The 25,535-nt window shown below is 48.6% G+C and overlaps 2 protein-coding genes across 7 annotated transcripts; both read left to right on the top strand.

The window, feature by feature from the left end:
• The first annotated feature begins 77 nt into the window (after positions 1-77).
• On the top strand, positions 78-20,586 carry TEN1 (TEN1 subunit of CST complex). 4 transcript variants are annotated; one of them, XM_079134216.1, is made up of 5 exons: positions 79-316; positions 5,268-5,452; positions 10,164-10,261; positions 12,846-13,003; positions 20,153-20,586. In XM_079134216.1, the coding sequence occupies exons 3-5, from the start codon at positions 10,173-10,175 to the stop codon at positions 20,320-20,322; spliced, it is 417 nt and encodes a 138-aa protein (XP_078990342.1). In that variant the 5' UTR covers positions 79-316; positions 5,268-5,452; positions 10,164-10,172; the 3' UTR covers positions 20,323-20,586. The 4 variants fall into 4 exon arrangements, with proteins under 4 accessions (XP_078990345.1, XP_078990342.1, XP_078990344.1 ...); XM_079134219.1 differs by lacking the exon at positions 5,268-5,452 and having other exon boundaries at positions 78-316; XM_079134218.1 differs by lacking the exons at positions 79-316; positions 5,268-5,452 and adding an exon at positions 8,182-8,206.
• On the top strand, positions 20,562-25,313 carry CDK3 (cyclin dependent kinase 3). Of its 3 annotated transcripts, XM_079134212.1 has the most exons (8): positions 20,562-20,689; positions 21,239-21,584; positions 21,676-21,753; positions 21,823-21,943; positions 22,039-22,209; positions 22,303-22,404; positions 22,673-22,876; positions 24,609-25,313. In XM_079134212.1, exons 2-8 carry the CDS (start codon positions 21,292-21,294, stop codon positions 24,729-24,731), a joined length of 1,092 nt encoding a protein of 363 aa, XP_078990338.1. In that variant the 5' UTR covers positions 20,562-20,689; positions 21,239-21,291; the 3' UTR covers positions 24,732-25,313. The 3 variants fall into 3 exon arrangements, with proteins under 3 accessions (XP_078990338.1, XP_078990340.1, XP_078990339.1); XM_079134214.1 differs by lacking the exon at positions 20,562-20,689 and having other exon boundaries at positions 21,153-21,364; XM_079134213.1 differs by lacking the exon at positions 20,562-20,689 and having other exon boundaries at positions 21,228-21,584.
• Positions 25,314-25,535: the final 222 nt, after the last annotated feature.

The following is a 25,535-nucleotide window of genomic DNA, read 5'->3' as shown; positions in this document are numbered from 1 at the left end:
GCGAGTCCCCGCCCCGCTCGCCCGGCCCGCCCCTTCTCCCTCGCCGCCGCCCCTCTGCGCGTGACGCTCCCCGCCCAGGCCGGCTCGGAGAAGGCGGCGCCCGCGCCGGGACCGCCCGTAGAGCGGCCGAATCCCCTGCTCCCGACCAGGCGAGGCCCGCGAGCAGCCCCTCGCCAAGAGGACCCAGGTAGAAGGCCGAGAGATTGCCCGGGGCGGAAGCGGGGAGCGAAGCGGGGTCGGTATCCCGCCTCTCTCGCGTCACGTGATCGCGCCGAGCGGAAATAGGGAATCTGAGGCCCGGCGACGCCCAGAACAGGTTGGCTGGGGATTTGGATGGGGGCGGAACGAGAAGACAGGAGACTGCGCCTGCGCCCTGGGACTCGTCCGCCCCGCGCTTCCGGGTCCTCTTGCTAAACCCTCCCCGGAAACAAGTGGAAGAATGGGACCCGAGGGTCTGTGGATGAAAAGGGTGTGGGTGACCTTTTCGGAATTGTAGTGGGAAGACGTAGGGTTTCCCAGAACCTTCCCAGATTGGAGAAAAAAGAACGGGGACAAAGGTCACTGGGGGAGCAGGACCTTTGTTTTCTGTTAAAGTAGTGGCGTGCTTGCAGCCCGCGTGGGCTGTGGGGGCCTGGGCGGGACTGCCAAGGTTCCCCTGTTTTTGAGAGAGGCTGCTTCTCTTGAGACCTCTGCCTTAGAGGCCAGGCCAGGCTGTGTGTGTGTGTGTGTGTAACTTGTGACCCTCCTGCCTCAGCCTCTCCGGTCGCTGAGATTACAGGCCTGCGCCACCACGCCGAGCCAGACTTTCTGTTCTTGTTTCCCTAAACTGACGGACGGTTCTTAGAGGTCTTGGGATCCAGACTCTCTCGTTTGCCCTGCTGTCGTCGTCGTCAACAAAGTGGCAACTGCACACGTGCCTAAAAATCACAGAAGGATTCATAATAAAAAGCACGAGTTCCCCATCCTCAGAAGCAACCGCTTTTCATTCTTAGTTCTTATTGCCCAAAAAAAAAAAAAAAAAAGGCAACGTTAAACACTTAAATTATTTCTGCATTTGTTTTAATTACTTTTTGAGGTCGTGCCTTGATAACAAAGACGGAGCACACTACACAATGCCTTTACATTTCTCTCATTTGTTTTTGTAAATTTTGACATAATGTTTTTGTAATACAGTACTGTCATTCACCTTGGATACTAATTTTTAAGGAAGCTCAAAAGCTAATACTCAAGATGAATAATAATAATATTTTAATGCATTTTGTGTGTGTGTGTTTGCTGGCGAAATGGAACCCAGCACCTCCAGCATGCTAGGCAAGTGCTCTACCACTGAACTACATCCCCAGCCCACAAATCAAAATGGAGGAAAAAAACCCCCGCAATGAACAAAATATCAAAAAATTAACGATAAGATCATTGCTGATGGTTCCTTTTGTCTTGGACCCAATATACCTGGGCGAGGCACTGTTAACGGAAGGTGTTTTTAATGCCCTCCTCCCTCACTAAACATTATTTCTTCAAGTTATTGTTGATTTTATTCCTTTTGTCAAAAGTTGGCACTCCAGGGGCTGGGGAGATAGCTCAGTTGGTAGAGTGCTTGCCTTGCAAGCACAAGGCCCTGGGTTCGATCCCCAGCACCGCTAAAAAGAAAAAAAGTTGGCACTCCATTGCTGGTTATGGTGGCAACGCCGAAGGCTGAGGCAGGAAGATCACAACTTAGAGGCCAACCTCAGCAATTAGTGAGGCCCTGCCTCAAAATAAAATATAAAAGAGGCTGGGGATGTAACTCAGTGGTAAAGTGCCACTGGGGTCAATCCCAGTCAAACAAACAAACAAACAAAAACCCTTAAGAGAAAAAAAAAAAAACTGGTGGCACTACAAATAGAACCAAAACAAGCTGTTGGTAAGCTAAAGCTGAGTTTATCTCTTGCTGGATAAAGGGGGAGCACTGCTCCCTGGCAAGACTTTGGCAGTGCCTCCGGGGGATGGAAAGGCTAGGATTCATTGAGACTTGAAAGATTGATTTAAGGCAGGTCTTTCAGTTCTGGGTCTTGATTTTGAGTGGGCAAGAACCATAGTCTAAAATTATTGGAGACAGCAAGTCAAGGGAATTGAAAGAATCTCTGGGCAGACAGGCTGTTGATGCTCCAGTAAGGAAGGCAGATTTCGGGCAGAGTCCTGTAAGCAGTAAGGTGTAGCTTTGGTTCTCAGTGTCCAGGCTGAGTGTGGGGGCAGGTGCTTTTGGTTTTTGCTTTCCTCTCGAACCTCTTCACCCATTCCATGAACATTTACTAATGTCCCAGGTCCTGTGTGAGGCACAGGGGACCCATCAGGGAATGAAGCTTTGGAATCCCCCTCCTGGAGCTGCGTGCAGTCTAGTGGGTGGCGTTTAAACACACAAAAAAACAAAAAACTGAGCTAGGGCTATAGCTCCGTTGGTAGAGTGCCTGCCTCCCAGGCACACGGTCCTGGGTTTGATCCCCAGCACTGCAAAAAAAGCCAAACAAACAAAAAACTATGCTGTTTGAAATCCAGTTGTTTAGTAAACTAAAAATGAAATAGATCCAGGTGATGGGTAGAGGAGGTGGACAGAGGAGGCCTCACTGAGGAAGAGGTGTTTGAACTGAGAGCTGAAAGAAAGGAACCAGCTCTGGGAAGATCTTGGAAAACCTGATCTCATCTCCCGGAAGGTGCAGGTCCAGGCCCTGAGGTGTGCCGAGGAAGGGGAAGGCAAAGAGGGCAGAAAGGCAGGCAGGAGAGGACCCCCCCCATGGTATTAATAGTGGGCCAAGGTAAAAGCTGTCAATTCTAGTCATTATCACTGGACACCTTTCATAGATTTTCAACAGGGAGTCATGTGATCTGATTGACATTTCTAAACATGTAAAGTAGGAGGAATACCACAGTGAATTCTGCATGGCCTCTGTACCCAGGTTCCACCTCCAACCAGTCATCACAACATTAATTTTATGCAAGTTCTGGAGGTTATCCATAAATAGAGTCAGTATGTTATGTTTAAACTATTTTTATTTCAATACAGTTATCACATTTGGAAATCTTAACTAAAGTTCCTTAATGTCATCACAGACCCAATCAATAAACAAATTTCCTCCATTAAAAGATGAGGGACAGGGCTGGGGAGATAGCTCAGCTGGTAGAGAGAGTGCTTGCCTCGCAAGCACAAGGCCCTGAGTTCGATTCCCAGTACCGCAAAAAAAAAAAAAAAAAAAAAAAAAAATGGACAGTCACTTTGTTCAAATCTGGGTCCACACAGAGTCCACAAGTTGCAGTGGGTGGGTATGAATCGTAACCTGTACATCTTTTTTTTTCCCCTTCAATTTATTTTTTGAAGAAACTAGATCCTTTTGCCTGTGAAATGTCCCACAATCTGTATTTTTCCACTCTCTGTGGTGTCTTTGACATATTCCTCTGTTCCTGAACTTTCTGTATATTATTGGTTAACATCTGGAGGTTTGTTAGACTCTCAGACTTGAGGTTTGGCAAAAAACAAAAACAAAACAAAACAAAACTCCCTAAAGCATTTTTTTCCAGTTTAAAACATTGCTCTGGTTGTCGTGAAGAGAATGAATGTAGCAGGATGAAAATAGAAAGAAAAAGAACAGTTATAAAGATGGTAAAGTCTTGGATGGGGCTGGTGACCAGGGAGACAGAGGGAAGGGGGCAGCTTCAATACCTGGCTTGGATTGAATGGGGACATGAGAGAAAGGGAGACATCTAGAATGATCCTAGGTTTAAGCAAATGGACCTCGGTGACACCGTCAGGGACTGCGAGGGACAGGATCCGAGGTGGTGTTTAAAATCGGAGAACTGCTGGGCCTGGTGAGGCAGATCTACAATCCCAGCGGCTCAGGAGGCACGCACCTGTAATCCCAGCAATTTGGGAAACTGAGGTGGGAGGATCCTCAGTTTGAGACCAGCCTCTACAACTTAATGAGACTCTGTCTCAAACTGAAAAATAAAAAGGACTTGGGATGGCCTGGGGTTGTGGTTCGTGGTAGAGTGCTTGCCTCGCATGCATGACGAACTGGGTTGTGGGTTCGATTGTCAGCACCACATATAAATTAAAAAAATAATAATAAAGGCCCACTGACAACTAAAAAAAAAAAAGGGACTGGGGATGTAGCTTTTTTTTTTTTTTTTTTTTGTACCAGGTATTTAACTCAGGGACACTTGACCACTGAGTCATACCCCCAGCCCAGGTTTTGTGCATTTTTATTTAGAGACAGGATCTCATTGAGTTGCTCAGTGCTTCAATTTTTGCTGAGGCTGGCTTTGAACTCTAGATCTTCCTCCTGCCTCAACCTCCCAAGCCGCTGGGATTGCAGGCATGTGTCACTGCGCCTGGCTGACCACAAAAAATTTTAAAATGAATTTCTATTCCAGTCCCTGTGCAATTTATATTTCCTCCTAGATCAGTTTTGCTATTCATTTTATCAGTGTTTTTCTTTCACATTGCAATTATCCCCAGATTTCTGGTGACCCACGATTATTCACATTCAGAAAATAGGTCAGTGTAATTCCAGTTACTTGGGAGATTAGCAGAAGGATCAAAGTTTGAGGCCAGTGTGGGCAACTCAGCGAGACCCTGTCTTGAAACAAAAAGACGTGGGGGATGTAGCTCAGTGGCAGCAGAGACGCTTGGGTTCAATTCTGGTATTGCAAAAAAAGAAGGAAAAAAAAAAGAAGAAGAAAATAAATAAATGGTCAGTGTACAATTAAAAAAAAAAAAGGGAAAAAATAGAACAAAATTAATACAAGAAAAGAAAATGTGTCAGTGCAAAGACCCTGTCCTACAGAAGGTGCTCAACAGAAGACTCTTCCAGTCCTGATATTCTAGAAAGTCAGTTGTCGTTGTTAAAGAAAAATTAGAGCTGGCCACAATTTCGGCTCCTGCACTGGGGCCCAACAGGCCAGACCAAATATTAAAATGGAATCACCCATGCTAAAGGTCTGCACCACCACATGGACACTGACTTGTTACCTGAACATCTGAAATCAGGAGAATGAGGTCAACAGCCATTCCCAAACAGGCCAACAGCATGACATTGAGATTCCCTCTGCCTGAATCTGCAGGTTCCCTTAATCCTTTAATCCTTACCAAAAGTAACCTTGAAGTTAACCTATCAACTACCTTTCTTTTGGTCTGTCTCCCTGTCCCTGCCTTAGGAGAAAAGTGACTCTGAAATGACCAATCCTTTCTGGTCTTTGTTTCTTTTTTCCAGCCCTTCTCGGCTTCTGTCTTTTTTCAGGCCACCTCTGCTGCTCAGAACACTTATTCTGTGCCATGGAATGCAGCAGTGCCTGATTCTAGAATGGAAAATAAAGCCACTTGACATCCTTAAACTGTGGTATTTCCGTCCTTCGCCACTCTGGATGTAATGACGATAGTGAACTCAGCATCGAGTGGTGTAGCTTAACTGGAGAGCTGGATCTGGTGAGCTTTGTCTTTTTATTACAAAATATTTTCAAACCGATAAAGAATTGGAGAATGAAGAATCAACATACCTTTCACCCAGATTTACTAGTTAACTTTTTGCCATAGCTGCTGGGTCAACTCTTGTCCACTTGCTTTTTGTTTTCTGAACCATTTGAGAAAACAGGATAAAAATCTTGATCCTTTACTCATAAGAACCAGTGTGTATATCCTAAAAACAAGGTCACCAACACAACAATTCCCAAGATAATGTAACATCGATATAATACTATTATCTAATTTGCATGCTTTGAAATGGTTTTACAATTGTCCAGTAATGACCATTACAACGTTTTTTGTTTTTTTTTTTTTCTCCCCTTCCAGCCTAAGATCCAGTCCAGCATCATAAATGATATTCTGTGGTGTTGGTTTCCTAGGAATGTTATAGCAAAGTGCTACAGGCTGGGAGACTTAAACAGCAGAAGTTATTGTCTCAATTCTGGTGGGTAAAGTCAGATCAAGTTGTCCAGAGTGGGTTCCTCTGAGGCTGTGAGGGAGAATCTGTTCCAGGACTTGCCTTTAAAAGGCTTCTGGTGGGCTGGGGAGATAGCTCAGCTGGTAGAGTGTTTGCCTTGCAAGCACAAGGCCCTGAGTTTGATCCCTGATACCGCAAAAAGGAAAAAAAAAGGCTTCTGGTGATGGGATTTTGTAAAAAATATTTTTTATTGTTGATGGACCTTATTTAATTTGTTTATTTATATGTGGTGGTGAGAATTGAACCCAGTGCTCCACACATGCTAGGCAAGCATTCTGCCACTGAGCCCCCACCCCAGCCCCTGGCGAGGTGACTTTGTGTGTGTGTGTATGTGTGTGTTGTGGAGCTGGGATTTGAACCCAGGGTCTCATGCATGCCAGGCAAGCACCTTACCACTGAGCTACTTCCCCAGCCCCAGTGTCTGGTGACTTGCTGGCAGTCCTTGGCATCCCTTGGCCGTATTCACATCACTCCCCCCTCTGCCTTCGTTTTCTCTTGGCCTTCTGGTATTGTGTCTGTCTCTATGTCCAGATTGTCCCTTTTTATAAGGACACCACTCCTGCTGGGTTAGAACCGCCCTGAGGACCTTGTGTTAACTTGGTGACCTCTGCAAAGACCTTGTCTCACTGGAAGGGACCTTCTGAGGCCCTGAGCCTTCTCCACCAGGTCTTTTTGAGAGGACACGCTGCAGACCATGACAGTTGTCTTGTTATTTTCCTCTCTTTTCACTGGAACCCTTTGCTGTAACTGTGGTGTTTTTGGATTATAGAAGCTTGTTTCCAACAGTGTCTCCCAACTCAGACTTGTCATTTCTTACATTCAAGTGACACATTTTGGCAGGAATACCAACAGAAGTGATGTGCCTTCCTTAGGAGGTCCACAATCGCCGTATCTGCTGAGTTTCTCCACCAGGAAATGGATCCTTTTCCCCTTTGTAATTAATAAGGAGTCCCCAGGGAGACCTATTTTTTATCAGACTTTCCTAGTATTTTTAGCATCCATTGCTGATTAGCCCCCAAATCTGTCTTTATTCTAGTAGTTGCAAAATTTTTAAAGGCACAGCTGGGCATGGTGGTGCACACTTGTAATTCCAGCCACTTGGGAGGCTGAGGCAGGAGGATCGTAAATTGGAGGACAGCCTGGGCAATTTAGTGAGACCCTGTCTCAAAATAAAAATTAAGAAGGACTGGGGGACTGAGATTGTAGCTCAGTGGTAAAACGCCTGGGATGAATCCCCAGTACCAGAAATAGGCCTGGGATGTAGCTCAGTGTCAAAGTGCTTGCTTCGCATTTGCGAAGCCCTGGATTTGATCCCCAGTTCCAAAACAGAAAAGAAAATACCCAAAATAAAAATAAATAAATAAAGGCACAGGGTTGCCTCTTCCTCTGCAGGTAGCCCACTTTCTCCCTTGAATGTGTATTCTTTACTTTATCCCAAAGACCTCTCTCAAGATCGCCCCTATTCTTTGAATATGCATCTACTTTCCTAAATAAAACTCTGCGTGGGGCCTGGGGTTGTGACTCAGTGGTAGGGCACTTGCCTTGACTGTTTGGGGCACCGGGTTCAATCCTCAGCACCACATAAATAAATAAAATAAAGGTAGTGTGTCCATCTACAACTAAAAAAAATATTTTAAAAAACTGTGTGGGTGGGCTGGGGAGATAGCTCAGTTAGTAGAGTGCCTGCCTCGAAAGCACAGGGCCCTGGGTTCAATCCCCAGCACCACCAAAAAAAAAAAAAAAAAATGTGTGTGGGTGGGGGTTGTGGCTCAGTGGTAGAGCACTAGCCTAGTACTGTGAGGTAGTGGGTTTGATCCTCAGCACCACATAAAAGTAAATAAATAAACAAGGGTATTGTGTGCAACTACAACTAAAAAAAATTTTTTAAACTCTGTCTTTGAAAAAATGTTTAAAATAAAGGCACAGGAAAATAACCCTTTTATTTGGTTACTATAACAGTAATTGAGATTACATTTTTAAGATTTGTAATAATCCCTATGAAATGGATTTTTTTTTTTTTTTTTTTTTTTTGGTACCAGGGATTGAACCCAGGGCTGCTTAACCACTGAGCGACATCCCAGCCCTTTTTATCTTTTTATCTTTTTTTTTTTTTTTTTTTTTTTTTTTTTTTTTTTTGAGACAGGGTCTTGCTGAGTTACTTCGGGCCTCCCTGGGTTGCTGAGGCTGGATTGGAACTTGCGATCCTCCTGCCTCAGCCTCCTGAGCCTCTGGGATTACAGGTGTGCCCAGCTAAAATGAAATGTTTTTAAGATGTATGAAAGGGGACTTACTAGGGCTGTGACGTTGGCAGCTTCACGGCCACACTGCAAGCCATCTCCAGGCTGGAGACCCTGAGGTATTGCTCTTTGAGGTCATAGTTCAAAACATGTCATATAACCTGAGTTTTACATTGAAACTCATTGTGCAATATAGGCTAACAAAGAATTGTAATTTTTAAAAATTGATGAATTAAAACTTATAAAACTATATGTTCCCAAAGAGTTGATCCTACTGTATGATGAGTTTTTAAATAAATGTAAATATAATATAGTGAAATGTTGTGTGTACTTATGTTTAGTTTACAATATATATGGTACTTGAGGGTGGCAAACTTACTTAAAAAAATCTTCTGAAGTTTCAGCTTTTTTTTTAACAGTACTGGAGTTTGAACCCAGGGGCATTTTACCACAGAGCTACCTGCCTATCCCACTTTTTTCTTTTTTTTTTTGGCAGAACTGGCGACTGAACCCAGAAGGTCTCCATCATGAGCTCTATCTCCAGCCCTTTTTTTTCTTTGTTTTAATTTTTGGCTTTTATTTTGATACAGGCTTTCACTAAGTTGCCCAGGCCAGGATCCTCCTCCCTGTGCCCCCAGGGTGGAATTACAGGCGTGTGCCACCACAGCCATCACGTGTCAGCTTTTTGCTAGGCCAAAGGGGATTGTCCCCCATGACCCCTAATGGACCACTGCTCTCTTTTTTCTCTCCTTAGTTGTTTTTTGTTTTCTTTCAATTTTTGCTTCTGTCACGCTGGAGGCGGTTAGGAGGCTGTCTCATGTCTAGTGACTGACAGTTATACTCCACGGCCACAGCAATTCACAACATGCACCTTTAGGGGGATGGGTCAGCTGAGACTCAGCCAGTTGCTCCTGAGCTGCACAAACCAAGCCTATTCTTGGCAGCTTCTCAAAATGTCCATTGCACATTGACTTGCAACACTGTCCAGTGACCTCCTTGTTAGAGGGTAATAACACCAATTGTGCAAGAATCGAGGTTATATTTAACTTCTGGGCTAAGACTGTGTCATCTGTTTTCTACAGGGATTTTATGCTTATTTCATTATTGTTTATCTTCATTCCTATCTCTGTGTGCTTGTCCTATCCAGAAATAGTTGAAGGCTCTTGCTTTCAGGACTCTTTGGTCATTGAACAATTAATTATCCCTAAATCCCCAGTTCTCTGACATTTATTTTATATTTTGTGGTACTGGGGATTGAACCCAGGAATGCTCTACCACTGAGCTACATCCCCAACCCTTTTATATTTTTTAATTTTTTAGTTCTTATTTTGAGACAAGAGTCTTGCTAAGTGCTAAGGCTGGCCTTGATCTTGTGATCCTCCTGCCTCAGCCTCCTAAATTGCTGGGATTACAGGTACGTGTCACCAGGCCTATCCAGTTCTCTAATATTTGAAAGAAAACCTAACATAAGGAAAAAATCCTCTAGCCTGTGAAGCTGGAAATACTTACCGTCTGCTCTTTACAGACCCATGCTTTCTGGCATTGGTAGGGAATGGGATGCATTGAGATTGGAGTAGGAGGCAGTACCTCTCCACATGGTGTGTGTGTGTGTGTGTGTGTTTTATGTGAATTCATAACCTAGCAAAAAAAATTTTTGGTACCAGGAAATGAAGCAGGGTATTTAACCACTGAGCTACCTCCCTAGCCCTTTTTATTTTTTTATTTTGAGGCTGGGTCTCACTAAGTTGCTGAGGCTGACTTTGAACCCACAATCCTGCTGCTTCAGCCTCTCAAGTTGTTAGGATTACAGGCGTGTGCCCAAACTGTTTTTAAGTGTGTCTCTTTCCCCACTAGAACTAGTCTTCCAGATGTTGTTGCTCGTCTTGTGCATCTGTGGGTCTGTCTTGTGCTCTGCTTGCTTTATCAGGAGTCTTCAAAAATCCATCCCATTTGGTTACAGAAACCAACAATGCTGCCCAAACCTGGGATCTATTACTTCCCCTGGGAGGTCAGTGCTGGCCAGGTTCCTGACGGGGGCACCCTGAGAACATTTGGCAGGTGAGAAAGGTAGTCTTTTTACATGGTGGGAGGGGGAATGTTTAATGTCTTCCCCCTGAAAATAAAGCAGTTACAGTAGTTTTATATCATTTTATCTATAAAAAATGCTGAAAATGAATATGTATTCATTGTAAAAAATATGGACAGTTCACAAAAGAGTAAAGAAAGCAAAATCACTTATAATCCCATTGCCCAGCCAACTACTGCTAATATTTTGTGATTATCTTTATACACTTTTTCATGTTCATATTTATGGATATACATATATCTGGGTGGCAATATATGTATATACATGTATACTCGGTTGGTTACATATTCAGTATAACAAATCACTGTCAAATATAGTGCCTTAGCAGGGCATGATGGCACACGCCTGTAATCCCAGTGGCTTGGGATGCGGAAGCCAGGGGATCCCAAGTTCAAGGCTAGCCTCAGCAATTTAGTGAGGCCCTAAGCAACTTATGGAAATCCTGTTTTGAAATTAAAAAAAAAAAAAAAAAAATTAAAGGCTGAGGGTGTAGCTCAGTGGTAAAGCACCCCTGGGTTAAATCCCTAGTAACTGCCCCCAAATGACAACAGACGTTTCTTATCTCACAGTTAGTATGAGTCAGAAGTTCAAGGGTGGCTTAACTGGGCGGATCTGGCTCAGGTCTCTCTTGAGGTTGCAGCCCAGATGTTGGCATGGTTGCCATTTGTCCCTTGGTGGACTGGAGAATCTGCTTCCAGGGTGACTCTTACACATGGCTATCAAATTGTTGCTGGCTCTTGGCAGGAAGACTCAGCCCCCAACAATGTGACTTTCTCTATAGGTCTGCATGAGGTTCCTTATAACAGCTGTCTATCCCAGAACGAGTGACCCAAGAGACAGAGCAAGGTGGAAGCCACTATGTATTTTATGGCATAGAGTCAGAAGTCACTCTCGATCATTCCTGCAGGATCCTTCTGGTTACGCAGAGCAGCCCTATTCAGCATGTTAGGCCACTGCATGAAGATGTGAATCCCAGGAAATGCAAATCATTTTGGACCATCTTGGGATATATGTGTACACATCTGAGGACATATTTTAGCCTAGACAAGGTCTTATTGTATTCCTATTTGTACCGTTTATTTACTAACATACCTGCAAGTGCTGGACCTACTTCCTTGCCACATGTATACATCTACATCATTACATTTTTAATAGGTTCATTTATTTCACTGTCTAAATATACCATCTTGTATGGCATAACATATGAGTCAACACAGATTTTTTAAAATATTTTTTTAGTTGTCAGTGGACCTTTATTTTCTTTATATGCGGTGCTGAGAATCGAACCCCATGCCTCATACATGCTAGGCAAGTGCTCTACCACTGAGCCACAACCCCAGCCCTCATCAGCAGATTTTATGACGGGTCCCATAAGATTATAATGGAGCTGGGTGCAGTGGTGCCTGCCTATAATCACAGCTACTTAGGAGGCTGAAGCAGGAGGATCAGAAGTCTAAGGCCAGCTACAACCACTTAGCAAGACCCTGCCTCTAAAAACAGAAAGAAACAAGAAGGCTGGGCATATAGCTCAATGGTAGAGCCCCCCTGGGTTCAGTCCCCAGAACAGCAACCCCCACAAGATTATATTGGAGTAATGGAACCAGAAAATTATGATCACTTCATATTTTTACTGCACCTTTTCCATGTCTAAATATGTTTAGGTCCACAAATACTTACTATTGAGTGACAGTTGCCTACATATTCAGCACAGTAACCTGGTGCAGGTGTGTAGCCAGGAGCACGAGGCTACGGGACATAGTGGTAGGCAGCCACCTGGTTGTGTAAGCATGCCCTATGATGCTTGCACAAATTGCCTAGCGACTCACTTCTCAGAACATATCCTGTCATTTGGTGAACATGACTGTGCAATAGTTTATTTAGCCTTTTCTTTAATGTTTTTTTTTTGTTTGTTTTTGTTTTTTTATGGTACTGGGGATCGAACTCAGGGCCTTGTGCTTGCAAGGCAAGCACTCTACCAGCTGAGCTATCTCCCCAGCCCTCTTTAATGGTTTTTGATAGTTATCAGTTTTAATTTAGTGGAAAAAGAGAGTTGTTTCAATAGATGGTGCTGGAATTACTGGATATTTTTAAGGAAGAAAAACAACTTGATCCCTACCTCACAACATACAAAAGAATAATATTTGCACTATATCACGGAAATACAAGCTAAAACTTACGAAATGTCCAGAAATAACCAAGAACACCTTCACAATGCCCTAGTGATGGGTAGAGATCTCAGCTAAGAGCTCAGAAAGCAAAAACCATAAAAGAAAAAAAAGTGAATACATGGGATGCCAACAAGATGAAATGATTGTGCTCATCACAAGATACGATTAAGAAAATTTAAAACAAGAGGAAGAAAATGAAAAGACAGTCATCTCCTGCTTTATAACAGAGACTGAAGCATTTGTTCTCATTTGTCATTTCTCTGTTTTTCTTGGAAGGATTGAGGGTGGCCATGGATTTCCACAGATTTATTGGCCTCCTCAAACCTTTTGAGTTCTGTGGCTGGTTTCACCTATGGATAGAAACGATCTCGCTTCCTCTGCTCTCCAGGTTGTGCCTCTATGACGTGACCCAGTCCCGGGTGACCCTCAGGGCCCGGCACGGATCTGATCAGCACCAGGTTCTTGTCTGTACCAAGTTGGTGGAGCCGTTCCAGGCCCAGGTGGGCTCCTTGTACGTGGTCCTTGGGGAGCTCCAGCGTGAGGAGGGTAAGCGGCGGCCTCGGCTCCGTTGCACTCTAGGTTCTGAGTGGGGGAGTCTCTGGTGAGTCAGGAATTAGAAATCAGCCTCACTGGGTCAACATTCCTTCCAGAGCAGTCCACAGGTCAAGGACTCTTGGGAGACAGATATGATAGGACTCAGAGTGGACCTGCCATGTGGTCCCAAGTCAAAGAGAGGGACTGTGGGGAAGTGAGAAAGAGAAGACAGAAACCACTAATTTTTTTTTTTTTTTTTTAATACCAGGAATTGAACCCAGGGGCATTTAACTAATGAGCCACATCCCCAGCCCTGTTTTGTATTTTATTTAGACAGAGGGTCTCGCTGAATTGCTTAGGGCCCTGCTAAGTTGCTGAGGCTGGCTTTGAACTTGCAATCCTCCTGCCTCAGCCTCCCAAGCCGCTGGGATGTAATAATCAACTAGGAAGTCAGTGTGAGAGAGAGGGAAAGAAGAAAAAAGGAAAAAGAAGAAAGAATGCTGCAGATAACATCCTTCTGCACCAATCTTTAAGGGTTTTGTGGGTGCTGTTGTTTTGTACTGGGGATTGAACTCAGGGGCACTCTACCACTGAGCTACATCCCCAGCCCTTTTTATTTTACTTTGAGACAGGGTCTGGGTCAGTTGTTTAGGCTGGCCTTGAACTTGGCAATCCTCCTGCCTCAGCCTCCTGAGTAGCTGAGATTACAGGATATGTCACCACAACCAGCTAATCTTTTGTCTTTTTTGAGTTTTTCTTCAATGCAGTTTCCTAAAGTAGAATCCATGGTTTAAAAAAATACAAGTATTTATTTTCTTGATTTATACTTTCTAAAAGTCATAATAGTGTTTTAACTCTGGATGAAATATCAGGGAAAAAAGTAATTAAATGGTACTTACTTTAATTATATTCGACTTAATAAAAGTTAATCTTTATCCAGGCTTAAGCCTTTGAACTCACAGGCTTCCTGGCCTCATAATTTGATTTAGGAGAGTTGTGGGAAGAGGGAGGGAAGGTGAGCAGAGAGAGCCTTTGCATAAATGATTTCCACCTTAAACACAACCCAGCTCCCACAGGCTCTCCCCCACACTCCCACTCCTGCCATCAATCCTGGGAGCTCTCTGGTCCCCAGCGCCTGCCCATGTCTGCAGCCTTAAGGCCCAATTGCAAATAGAGGCCGGGTTGAAACACGATGGGAGGGCAGGCCGGGCAGGCCAGGAGGTGGGCAGGGTTTGGAGCAAAGAGTTGGGGTTAGTTGTGGAAGTAAAAATGGGAGGGGGGACTCTTTAATATATAAAACCACCTGTATTTATTTATTTATTATTATTCGCATGCGGTGCTGGGGATCAAACCGAGGGCCTCTTGCATGCTAAGTACACTCTGCCACTGAGTGTCACCCCCAGCCCTCTTTTTAAATTTATTTTTACTTTGTTTTTATTTTATTGCAGCACTGGTCATTGAACCCAGGGGCACTCAACTACTGAGCCACACCCCCAGCCCTTTTTTTATTTTATTTAGAGACAGGGTCCCACTGAGTTGCTTAGGGCCTCACTAAGTTGCTAAAGCTGACTTTGAACTCACTGTCCTCCTGCCTCAGCCTCCCAAACCACTGGGATTTCAGGGGTGCACCACTGCACATGGCTTATCCCAGTCCTTTTTATTTTTTATTTGAGACAGGGTTGTGGTAAATTGCCCAGGCTGGCCTGAAACTCGTGCCTCAACCTCCTGAGTCATTGGGATTACAGGGGTGTGCCACTGTGTTCAACAGCCATGTTTATTTTATTTTTAATTATTATTGTTTTTTCAGTACTGGGGATTGAATCCAGGGGTGCTTTACCACTGAGCTGCATCCCAGGCCCTTTTACATTTATTTAGACAAGGGCTCCCTAAGTTGCTGAGGCTGGCCTTTGAACTTTTGATCCTCCTGCCTCAGCCTCCCAAGTAGCTGGGATTACAATGTGCCACCATGTCTGGCCATGTTTCCTTTTTAAGAGCCCTGATGAAATAATAAATCTAGGTAAAAACTCATTGCTGGCTGCTAAAACCATTAGGTAAAAGATTGATGTGTTGTATGTTGTAATGAAGGAGCAAGCCCAATCAATCCAGCATTACAAGACATGGATCAGTGAAGCATCAAGTCACACAATACCACACCTGAAGTATGAAATATTCTTATTCTTGCTTTTTTTTTTTTTTTTTTTTTTTTTTTTGCGGTGCTGGGTATTGAACCCAGGGCCTTGTGCTTGCAAGGCAAGCACTCTACCAACTGAGCTGTCTCCCCAGCTCCATATTCTTGCATTCTTGCAAAACAAAAACAAAAACAAAAATCCCCCAAACCTGAACCTTATGAAGCGGCCTTAGGTGGCCCTGGCCTGTTGACGGCTTCTCATTACTTGCCCCACAGCCTGTTTGAGAGAGTTTCCCATATACCACATTTTCCCCTTGATTTTCTAGGTAACGCATGCACATGGCTCACAGCTGGCTCCCGGAATTCATTAAAGAAAGGATGAGGCGGGAGGGGCCGCGTGCGGACTGAGCGGGGGCCCTGAGCCCTGACCTCTGGCCTGGGCAGAGCAGGCACCCTGTGAGTGCTGTAGACCTCCACGGGCCAGGTCCAAAGTCCTGTGGGGAGACAAAGGTCAATCAGACACGGATCCTGCCATGTGTACAGGTTCACTGATCTGAGGACAAAGGAGAGGCCACTGAAAACCGCCTTCCTGATGGTCTGCTAGAGCTAGCTGAGGCTGGAAAGGTGAATGCATGCCGTGTGATAAATCCTGGCCTCTGACAGTGTCTGTGGCACTGTCCAGGGGCGAGGGGCTTCCTGTCCAGGGGGAGGAGCTGGGACACATCTTTCTCCCGCCTGGAGGTTGCTCCTTTTTTGGCAGTTCGGGGACTTGAACCCAGGGGTGCTCTACCACTCAGTGACATCCCCAGCCCTTCTTAATTTTTATTTTGAGCCAGGGGCCTTGCTGTCTTGACAAGGCTGGCCTTGAACTTGCCATTCTCCTGCCTCAGCTTCCTGAGAAGCTGGGATCACAGGTGCGCAGCACCCACACCCAGCTTCTTGTCTTAAGGATCTTTAATTGATACGTGGTAAACTCTGTGTATTTATGAGTATAATGTGTGACGTTTCATGATAGGTCTGAATGCGTAGTGATATTTCTCACCTCAAACCCTTCTCCTTTCTTCAGGGTGGGGTAGTCTCAGTCCTCGGTTCCAGCTGTGCTTGAAATACACAGTTGCCATCAACCATAGTGATCCTGTGATCCTACAAAGCTCTATAAAGCTCTAGGGCCGTCCCTCCCAGCCAGGTGCACCCTGGAGATCTCCGCGCAATCCCACTCTGTTCTCTATTATCATTATTATTATTGATTTTCTTTATTTATCCGTACAGGGTGCTGAGGCTCAACCCAGCGCCTCTCCCAGCCCCGCCCCCACGTCCCGTCTTCTTCCCTGAGCCGCCTGTTCCTGCGCTGGGAAACCTTCCTGTGTGTCCTGGGGCGGGTTTTCACCCCCTTTCCCAGCACCCCAGTTGTGCTGCGGCCTCGCTGAAGCTGGCTTTCCCCCGGGCCGAGCCCTCCCCGCGGGGCCTGTGCAGGCTCCCACGACACACCCCACGGAGCCCAGAGGTGCGCCCGGGCTCCTGCAGGCTCCTCCGGTCTGGCACCGCCACCCGCTTCGCTCTCACGCCACCCTTCACCTCTGCTCCAGGTCCGCCGCCCACGCCCAGCACGGTGGACCTGGTCTTTCCAGGTGGCTCGGCCGCTGCCACTGAAACTTGGCCCGCAGTGACTTCCTGCCCTTTCGCTCACTCCCACACCTTTGTTCTTCACCCTCGGGGCCCTGGACTTGGGACTCCTGGGGTGCTCTCACCCCCTCCCCTCAGCTGGCAGCCACTTTTTAAAAATATAAAATATATATATTTTAGTGGTTGATGGACCTTTGTTTGATTTATTTACTGCAGTGCTGAGGAGGGAACCCAGCGCCTCTCACCTGCTGGGCAGCGCTCTGTCCCTGAGCCCCAGCCCCAGCCCTGTCCAGCGCTTTTCTGGCAGAGGTTTCCTGCCATCAGATCCACCTGCCCTGGGGGTCCCACTGACTGAGTGCAGAGAGGTCGCGACCTCGTGGATCCGAGCATCCCGGCTTGGTGCCTCTTCTCTCTCTGGGCCCCTCCACACTGCCTGGAAGTCCCTCCGGGTGTCCTGGTCGGCCTCCTCCCCAGCCACCCCTCCCTTCCCATCCCTCCTGGCAAGGTTCCTCCCGGCTGATACCCCAGCTGAGGCCAAGGCTGCAGGCAGCAGCCCCTCCTCAAATCACACCCACCCACCAGTGCCCCCTCCCTCCAGGCCCAGCAGAAGAGGGGCTCCTCCTTCCTAGGGTACCCCCAGGCCAGGTCCAGGGTCCACCCCAAAGTCAATTAAGATCCTTAGACTTTTTTTTTTCTTGTACTGGGGATTGAACCCCGAGCAAAAATCATTCAATTTAAAACAAAAAGGCATCTCATTGTACCTTGGCACCTGGCCCTGGCCTTCCTCCCTTCAGACTCGCCCCCTCAGTGACTCCTCCTCTCCTCCACATCTCAGGCCCCCTGCGTTTTGTGTGACCCAGCCCCTTCTTTGTTCTCGGTTCTTTATCTTTGCGAGGGGAGATTCCCCTGTGGGATCATTTCTCCATCTGTGAGTCAGACTCCCTTCCCTCCTCCCACACTGCAGAGGCCCTCAAGCACCTTCTCTTCCTTCTGTGCACTCGGGCCTTTTGCAGATGGATGACTGCTTTCCTAGTTTGTCTAAAGTTCACTTCCTTAGTTAATGCTTTTTTTTTTTTTTTTTTTTTTTTTTTTTTAGTGATACTGGGGATTGAGCCCAGAGGCGCTTTTACACTGAGCTACATGCAGCCAGTCATTTAATTTTGAGACAGGGATCACTAAATGGCCGAGACTGGCCTCAAACCTGAGATCCTCTTGCCTCAGCCTCCTGGGTCACTGGGATTACAGGCTTGACCACCACACCCTGCAAGTCTTTTTATTCACAGGAGAAGCAACATATTTTGCAATGTAAATCCAGAAGTCTGGGTTTCCCCTGACTACAGGGAGGAAATAGCTGCCAGGCATATGCTAAGGAGAATTCTGTGAAATTTAGGCAGATTCCTGAGAAAATCTTCACACAGGAAGTATGGAAATATTTGATATAGGATCCTCTTTTGAGTTTTTTTTTTTTTTCCCCCAGTGCTGGGGATTGAACCCAGGGCCACTTTACCCTACTGAGCGATATCCCCAGCCCTGTTTTGGTTTTCAGTGATGAGATGGAGCCCAGGGCCTTAACACAAACTAGGCAAGCCACTGAAAATACCCTGAGCCCTTATGTTGAGAATCTTAGCCATTCCAACTCTGAACTAAAGTGCTCTGCTTTTGTTCTTGTTCCGCCCAGGTTGTGCTGAACATCTTCAGGGCTGTGTGTGTCCCGAGAGAGCCATGCTCTCATGGTCTAGTGAAGATTAGTCAGGCCGGACACCGGGGCCTGCACCAGTAATCCCAGCAACTCTGGGGGCTGAGGCGGGAAGATCACGTCTGAAACCAGCCTCAGCAACTTAAGTGAGACCCTGACTCAAAATTTAGAAAAATAAATAAATAAAATAAAAAGTCCTGGGGATGTAGCAAGGGGTAGGAGTGTCCCTGGGTTCAATCCCCAGTACCACCCAAAAAAAAAAGAAGAAGAAGAGGAAATAAGCAACGAATGCTGTTTGATTGATCAGGATAACTAGCAGACAGAAGAGTCCTGGGTGGTGAGAATCAGTAACCTACACCCCTTAGTAGATTCAGATATTGTCACGCACCGCACCTGCTCCTGTGTCTGTGCCGTGGTGCTGGGAGATGAACCCAGGGCCACAGGCAAGTGCTCTACCACTGAGACCCTGCACCCACGCCCCCACTAGGCTGTGCCATTTTTGCATCCCAGCACTGGGCTAATGGAAGCTGACGACACCCAGCCAACCTCCCGGGCCCCTCTTCCAGTGTAGCCGGGGTGGACAGCTGGAACCCAGGCAGCTGACACTGAATTCTCTCCTAGGCAGTGTTAAAGGGATATCTGGCCTGGGCTGGAAAGAAGAGTAGGCTAGCCTTTAATAATCAGAGAGCCTCTGTGCAGCAAAAGAAGACAGGATAATGTCCCAGAACATCGAATGTATTTACTGAAGTGTCCAAAGACCTGAGAGAACACAAGTTTTGTTTTTGTTTCTCTTTATGGTGGGGAGAGGAGTTGTTTTTGTTTTCTTGGTACTGGGGGGTTGAATGCAGGGGCTCTTTACCATTGAGCTATATCTCCAACGCTTTTTATTTTTTATTTTGAGGCAATCTCACTAAATTGCTGAAGGTCTCACTAAGTTGCTGAGGCTGGCCTCCAACTTGTGATCCTCCTATCTTAGCCTCCCAAGTCTCTGGGATTACAGGTGTGAGCTATTGGGCCCACCTGAAAATAGATGGCCATCTTAGTGTAAACCCAAATGTCCTTCCTGTTTGATGTCACCTGAATACTGATATTATGTATCAGGTCACCACTGCAACTGTTAGGAGCCCCCCAAGTCCCTCGCTCTGGATGAGGTGATTGGTCCTCTAAGTACAAACTCACCTGGAACTCAGTCCCTTGTACTTACTAAATATGAGTTTCTCAAGTGGGCGAATAGCTCACCCTGTAGAGCTCTTGCAGAGCGTGTGCACAGGCTCGTGTTCGAATCCCCAGCACTTCAGAAGAAAGCAAAAAGTAAATATGAGTTTCTCTTTGCCCAGTTTCCAATTGCCAGCTGCCAAGGAGGCCCTTCCCTTGGGAAGCAGGAGAGCTAGGATGGTAATAGGACCCGTCCTTGACCCTGGGCACCGGGAAACAAAGGAGGCCAAAGAATTACGTGGCAAAGGTGGGAAGCTGGGGGTTCACCTTCCTGAGCCCACCTTCCCAAAAGTGGAATATTCAGGATGCTGGCCGAGTTCCAGGCAGGTGCATGGCAGACCCACAGTTCTGAATCTCGAGGACAAACGGCCTGCGTTTCATGCTCTGCCCATCTAGTCTCCGTTTCTGGCTGTCAAAACTCAGGACCCAGCACGTGGAAATAGCCAGAAGCATCCATAGGGAGTATCCTTGTCATGGCTGGTGCCTTGGTGTCTTCCAGATGTCGGTTCCGTGGTGAAGGCCCGCGTGCTGACCTGTGTGGAAGGGATGAATCTGCCTTTGTTAGAACGAGCCATCCAGGAGCAACGGCTGTACCAGCGAGAGAGAGGCAGCCAAGAGGAAGCGGGGGCCCCCAGTAGCCCCCCACCTACTCCTGAGGCCAAACCATGAGCTGCCAGAGCCACTGCAGAAGTATAGGCGCCTGAAGGACAGCTTCTGACTGGAGCCAGAGAATAGAGGGCAGGGTGGTTAATCCAGCCTCCTCAACTTTGGGACTGTCCCAGGAACGAGAGCCTAAGAGCAGGTGCCAAGGCCTGACACCCCCACCCTCCAGGAGGCTACAGGCAGTGGAGCTCCAGAGCCCTGGGGCCGTGCCTTGTGTGGGTCACAGAGGGTTCCAGAAGATCCTTCTGAATAAAGGCCCTGTGGGCCTGACTTGGCAGTGTGCGTGTGGTGTAGCGCCGGAAGGGACCAGGAGGGGGAGCCGCGGAGCAGGCAACCCTCTTGGCAGTGAGGCTGCAACCACTCAGAGCTTCTGGTGAATTCTGGGCTGGGAGTTTGCGGGGCTGGTGCTGGGGACCCAGGGGCCAGGTGAAGGGCCCAGGACTCACAGGGGCCATCCTTGCCAAGGTTTTGCCCTCAGAGGAGGCTGAACACTGCCAGACAGGCCTAGCCTAGGCCCTGGCCCCTGACCGTGTGGCCTAGAGCAGGACTGTGGCTTCAGAAGCCCTTCCTAAACTATGACCTCCGCCTCCCACTGTCCCCCACCCCTGGATGCCCTTTTGGGCAGTCTTGTGCCCCAGGAACCTGGGCTTGGCTGGGCTGACGCGGGGGCTTAGGCAGAAGAAGTTTGGACCCTTGTGCATTCCGTAGCCAGGCGCTGGGCACGAGGTCTGAGGCTGGGCTGGGCTGGGCTGGGCGAGGGGCAACCAGCCCCATCCCTGAACCAGGTTCCCAGGCAGGCTGGGCAGTGTGCAGGAGGGGCAGGGCCCCGGGCGGGGGCTGGGCAGGGGGTCGCATGGAGGCTGAGTCGGGCAGCCTGGGCGCTGCGCAGGGTGCGAATGCCGGATGTGTGTTTCCAGGGCAGCTTCGCGGACATGGACATGTTCCAGAAGGTGGAGAAGATCGGAGAGGGCACCTATGGGGTGGTTTATAAGGCCAAGAACAGGGAGACTGGGCAGCTGGTGGCACTCAAGAAGATCAGGCTGGATTTGTGAGTGCTGGGGCGGTGGGGACCCCTGCCCCGCGCCGCAGCAGCCCGCAGCCTGGAAGCTCCCCTTCCGTTCCCTCATTTCAGGGGGTCACACTCAACCCCCTTTCCAGTGTGGCCCAGTCACACTGCCACAGTGGTACAGCCCTTGTCCTCGTCCCGGCTCCCTGACCTCTGGTCAGCCTTCGCCCTGGCCCTGCTCTGTGAAGCTTGAGGCATGCAGGTGCCCATCTTGGGGACAGGAGTGGGGACCACAGGCGTGGACCCTCTGGCTTGCTGCTCATACCCACTGGCTGTGCCCTCCTTTCCTGCAGGGAAACTGAGGGGGTTCCCAGCACTGCCATCAGGGAGATCTCTCTGCTCAAAGAACTGAAGCACCCCAACATTGTCAGGTGAGCTGGGGAAGGAGCCGGGGAAGGCAGGCCCGGTAAGATGGCGTCCTGACTTCCCTTCCCCGCCAGGCTGCTGGACGTGGTGCACAGGGAGAAGAAGCTGTACCTGGTGTTTGAGTTCCTTAGCCAGGACCTAAAGAAGTACATGGACTCCACGCCAGCCCCAGAGCTCCCCCTGCACTTAGTTAAGGTGCCGAGGGAAGGACCGAGGGCCGGGGCCACCGTCCCCCTCCCCCACCCAGCACCAGCCACCTAGGCTCAGCTGGCTTCTGCTCCTTTCTGCAGAGCTACCTCTTCCAGCTCCTGCAGGGAGTGAATTTCTGCCACTCTCATCGGGTCATCCACCGAGACCTGAAGCCCCAGAATCTGCTCATCAACGAGTTTGGAGCCATCAAGCTGGCTGACTTTGGATTGGCTCGGGCCTTCGGGGTGCCCCTGCGCACCTACACCCACGAGGTCGTGAGGGGCAGGGGCAGAGAAGGACAGCCGAAGGGTGGCACCATGCACTCAGACACCCTGAAATACGCAACTTCCTTCTTGACTCCCCAGGTGGTGACACTGTGGTATCGTGCCCCCGAGATCCTCTTGGGCAGCAGGTTCTATTCCACGGCTGTGGATGTCTGGAGCATCGGTTGCATCTTTGCAGAGATGGTAGAGAGAGGACGAGCCTGGTCCCAGGGAGTCGCAGGCAGTGTCCTATGGGGTGGTGGCGGGCTCACTGATACTTCTGTTATCGGTGGACTGAGGGGTGGCTAGGACTGGCTATAGGGCCAGGAACCCATCTTCATTCCAGAAAAGGCTGGAATTCATAGTACATTCCTGGGAATGATATCCTGAAGGCTCCTCCCTCGTTCTGGCCACTTCTCTGGTGTTGGAACACTTTGTTGAACATACACCCCCCTTTTCTTCCCTTTTCCAGGTGACTCGTAAAGCACTGTTTCCTGGTGACTCTGAAATTGACCAACTATTTCGTATCTTTCGCACCCTGGGGACACCCAGTGAAGCCACATGGCCAGGAGTCACCCAGCTGCCTGACTATAAGGGCAGCTTCCCCAAGTGGACCAGGAAGGGGCTGGAGGAGATTGTGCCTAATCTGGAGCCCGAGGGCAAGGATCTGCTCACAGTAAGTACTGGCGGGCAAGAAAAGCCTCCTGGCTTCAGCATCTGCTTTAAGCAGACTGTCCCTTTTGTTAGACAGCCTCTTATATAACCCTCGTCTTTTGTGTGTGTGTGTGTGTGTGTGTGTGTGTGTTACTAGGAATTGAAACTAGGGACTTGCACACATGGTAGGCAAGCGCTCTGCCACTGAAATGCATTCCCAGCCCTTTTTTGGGGATAGGGCCTTGCTAAGTTATAGAGGCTGGCCTCAAACTTGTAGTCCTTCTGCCTCAGCCTCCAAGTAGCTGGGGTAACCCTCATTCTTTCCTTTTTGGGGGATGGGGGTACTGAGGATTGAACCCAGGGACACTTTACCACTGAGCTACATTCCCAGTCAGTCCTTTCTATTTTTTATTTTGAGAAAGAGTCTCGCTAAGTTGCTGAGGCTGACCTCAAACTTAGGGTTCTCCTGCCTCAGCCTCCTGAGTAACTGGGATTATAAGTGTGTGCTACCGTGCCCAGCAACCCTCTTTCTGAGTCCAAGCTGGTCTTCTTCCTGACCCTTGTACACACCTGGATTGTCCCAGGTTGTGTTGATTGTCCAACCTGGAAGCCTCTATGTGATAAGTCCAAGGTTCACCTTCCCTTTTGAAACTTCTCTCCTCTAGTTGAGCTTTGTTTTTATGTTCAGGCACTCGCCTGCCCTCCTAGTTGTTTTGTGTGTTTTGTTTTTGTTTTGGGGTCCTGGGGATTGAACCCAGGGCTCGCTCAGGCTAGGCGGGCACCCGACACTGAGCCACACTGCAGCCTGCCTTGTGCTTCAGATCACTGCCTGTGGACTTCACGGCCAGTGTCAGGTGCGTGCGAGCCCAGGCAGGGCCACCTCCTGCTGCCCTGGTACTCCCTGCAGTGCCTTCCCTGTAGCTGGCCTTCACACAGGGCTATTCAGAAGTCTGTTCCCTGCCGCCCAGGCCCCTGCCACTGCCCTCACTTATCATTCTTGTGGCACCACCTTGACCCTTGGGCTGACCAGAGTGCCCAGACGCCTAAGCCAGAGCCATCCCTGCTGACCACAAAGCCTCCAAGCCACTTTCCTTTTTTCAGTGCTGGGGATCAAACCAGGGCCTCATGCTTGCCAGGCAAACATTCTACCACTGAGTTACATCACCAGCCCTTTTATCTATGTTGAGACAGAGTCTTGGACTCGCAATCCTCTTGCCTCAGCCCCCAAAGCTGGTGCAGGCACAGGCCGCTGGCCCTGGCCTCAGCTACTTTTCTGTCTTTCCTCGGTGGAGTCAGAGGAAGGCAGGTCAGGATGTTCATCTTCAGGTCACGTGTCCCGCTCTCCAGAAGTCTGTGCATATTATCTACCGACCTGGTGCCAGTAGGACATGGGCTTCCTGGCCAGGCCCTAGCCCTCCGTCCTGGCTTCCCCATGACACTAGGTTTAGAGACGCTAGGGTCCCTCTCCCTCTGCGCTTTGTATTCCTGCTCCACCTTAAGTATGCGCTAACCTCAGGTTTGGGGCTGGACACAGGAGAGGCCTGTTCTCAAGGAATGATTGGGCTTCAGTTGCCTGAAGGCAACTGACTCAGGGCTGGAGTAGAACTAACCCTTTGTCCCCAGATTCTGGGAGTGTCCAGGACTGGCTCCCGAGCTGGGAGGCAAGTGGCTTCCTGTGGTTCTGGGAGGGGAATTGCTCCCCAGTCTGACAGCACCCAGGCCCAACCTCTTTACCCCTCCTCCTTCCTTCCCAGAAACTCCTGCAGTATGACCCCAGCAGGAGAATCTCAGCCAAGGCGGCTCTGGCGCATCCCTACTTCTTGTCCTCGGATTCCTCCCCGACCCCCCAGTGTGTGCTGGAGCATGTCTGCCGCTGAGCGCATGCGCACTCTCTCTGCCTCTCGCTCACTCCCCAGGGAGAACGAGCCTGGGGAGAGGAAAGCGCTGAGGAATTCTGCATCAGCCATCAGAGAGCTGAGTTTGGGTCAGTCCTGCCAGCAGGTTAGCTAGTCCCTGTGTTGTTTGTTGGGTTTGACAGTCCTTTTCAAAATAGGGGTGCAGATGCTCCACGCAGAGTGGGGAAGGTTAGCTCCCCAGTCCCCCAGCACTGGAATGACGGGTGCCAAGTTGCGAGCGGGAGGCCTGCCCAGGGCTGTGGCCGTGGGCCCCAGGGGCCCCCCAGGCCCTTCACCTGACCTGGTTGCAGCTGCAGAACCAGCATCCAGGCTCATCTGGAGGAACGGTGCCCCCTGCTGGTGTTTTTGGATTTCGAGTGTTTGCAGAAAGAATTGAGTTCCATTTTGGAATCCCAAGTTAAACTGGAGGGGGTGAGAGAGGGAGAGGGGCTGTATCCTGATCCCCAAAGAGGTTGGGACACAGTGTAGCTGTCACTTCACTGAAGATATTGAAGTTGGTTTTCTTCTGCTTGACAAATGTGAAATAAATGACACATTCCTATGTTTTCTGGCATTGTTATGTTCATGGGGACCCTGGGCTTGTTGGCAGAGGGAGACAGGCAGGACTGGAGACAGTCTTGGCCCCGAGAAGGTGGGGAAATGGAAGGAGCCGGTGGGGAGGTCAGGGCTCTTCTGCGATCTCTTTCCAAGACCTCCCACTGCACCTCTGCCCAGAATCCAAGGAGCCACCCCGCTCCACAAACACCCTGTCGGCCAGGCAGGCAA

Source organism: Sciurus vulgaris, assembly GCF_902686455.1.
Source record: "Sciurus vulgaris genome assembly, chromosome: 3".
NCBI lineage: Eukaryota > Metazoa > Chordata > Mammalia > Rodentia > Sciuridae > Sciurus > Sciurus vulgaris.
This window is presented reverse-complemented; position numbering and strand designations above follow the sequence as displayed.

Bases quoted from the DNA above. Each gene is read 5' to 3' on its own strand.
- TEN1 (XM_079134219.1), top strand. From the start codon at position 10,173: ATGCTGCCCAAACCTGGGATCTATTACTTCCCCTGGGAGGTCAGTGCT. The intron at 10,262-12,845 runs GTGAGAAAGGTA...TCTGCTCTCCAG, and splicing joins ACCCTGAGAACATTTGGCAG to GTTGTGCCTCTATGACGTGA. The intron at 13,004-20,152 runs GTAAGCGGCGGC...GGTGTCTTCCAG, and splicing joins GGAGCTCCAGCGTGAGGAGG to ATGTCGGTTCCGTGGTGAAG.
- CDK3 (XM_079134212.1), top strand. From the start codon at position 21,292: ATGGGGTGGTTTATAAGGCCAAGAACAGGGAGACTGGGCAGCTGGTGG. The intron at 21,585-21,675 runs GTGCCCATCTTG...CCTTTCCTGCAG, and splicing joins GTGAAGCTTGAGGCATGCAG to GGAAACTGAGGGGGTTCCCA. The intron at 21,754-21,822 runs GTGAGCTGGGGA...CTTCCCCGCCAG, and splicing joins AAGCACCCCAACATTGTCAG to GCTGCTGGACGTGGTGCACA.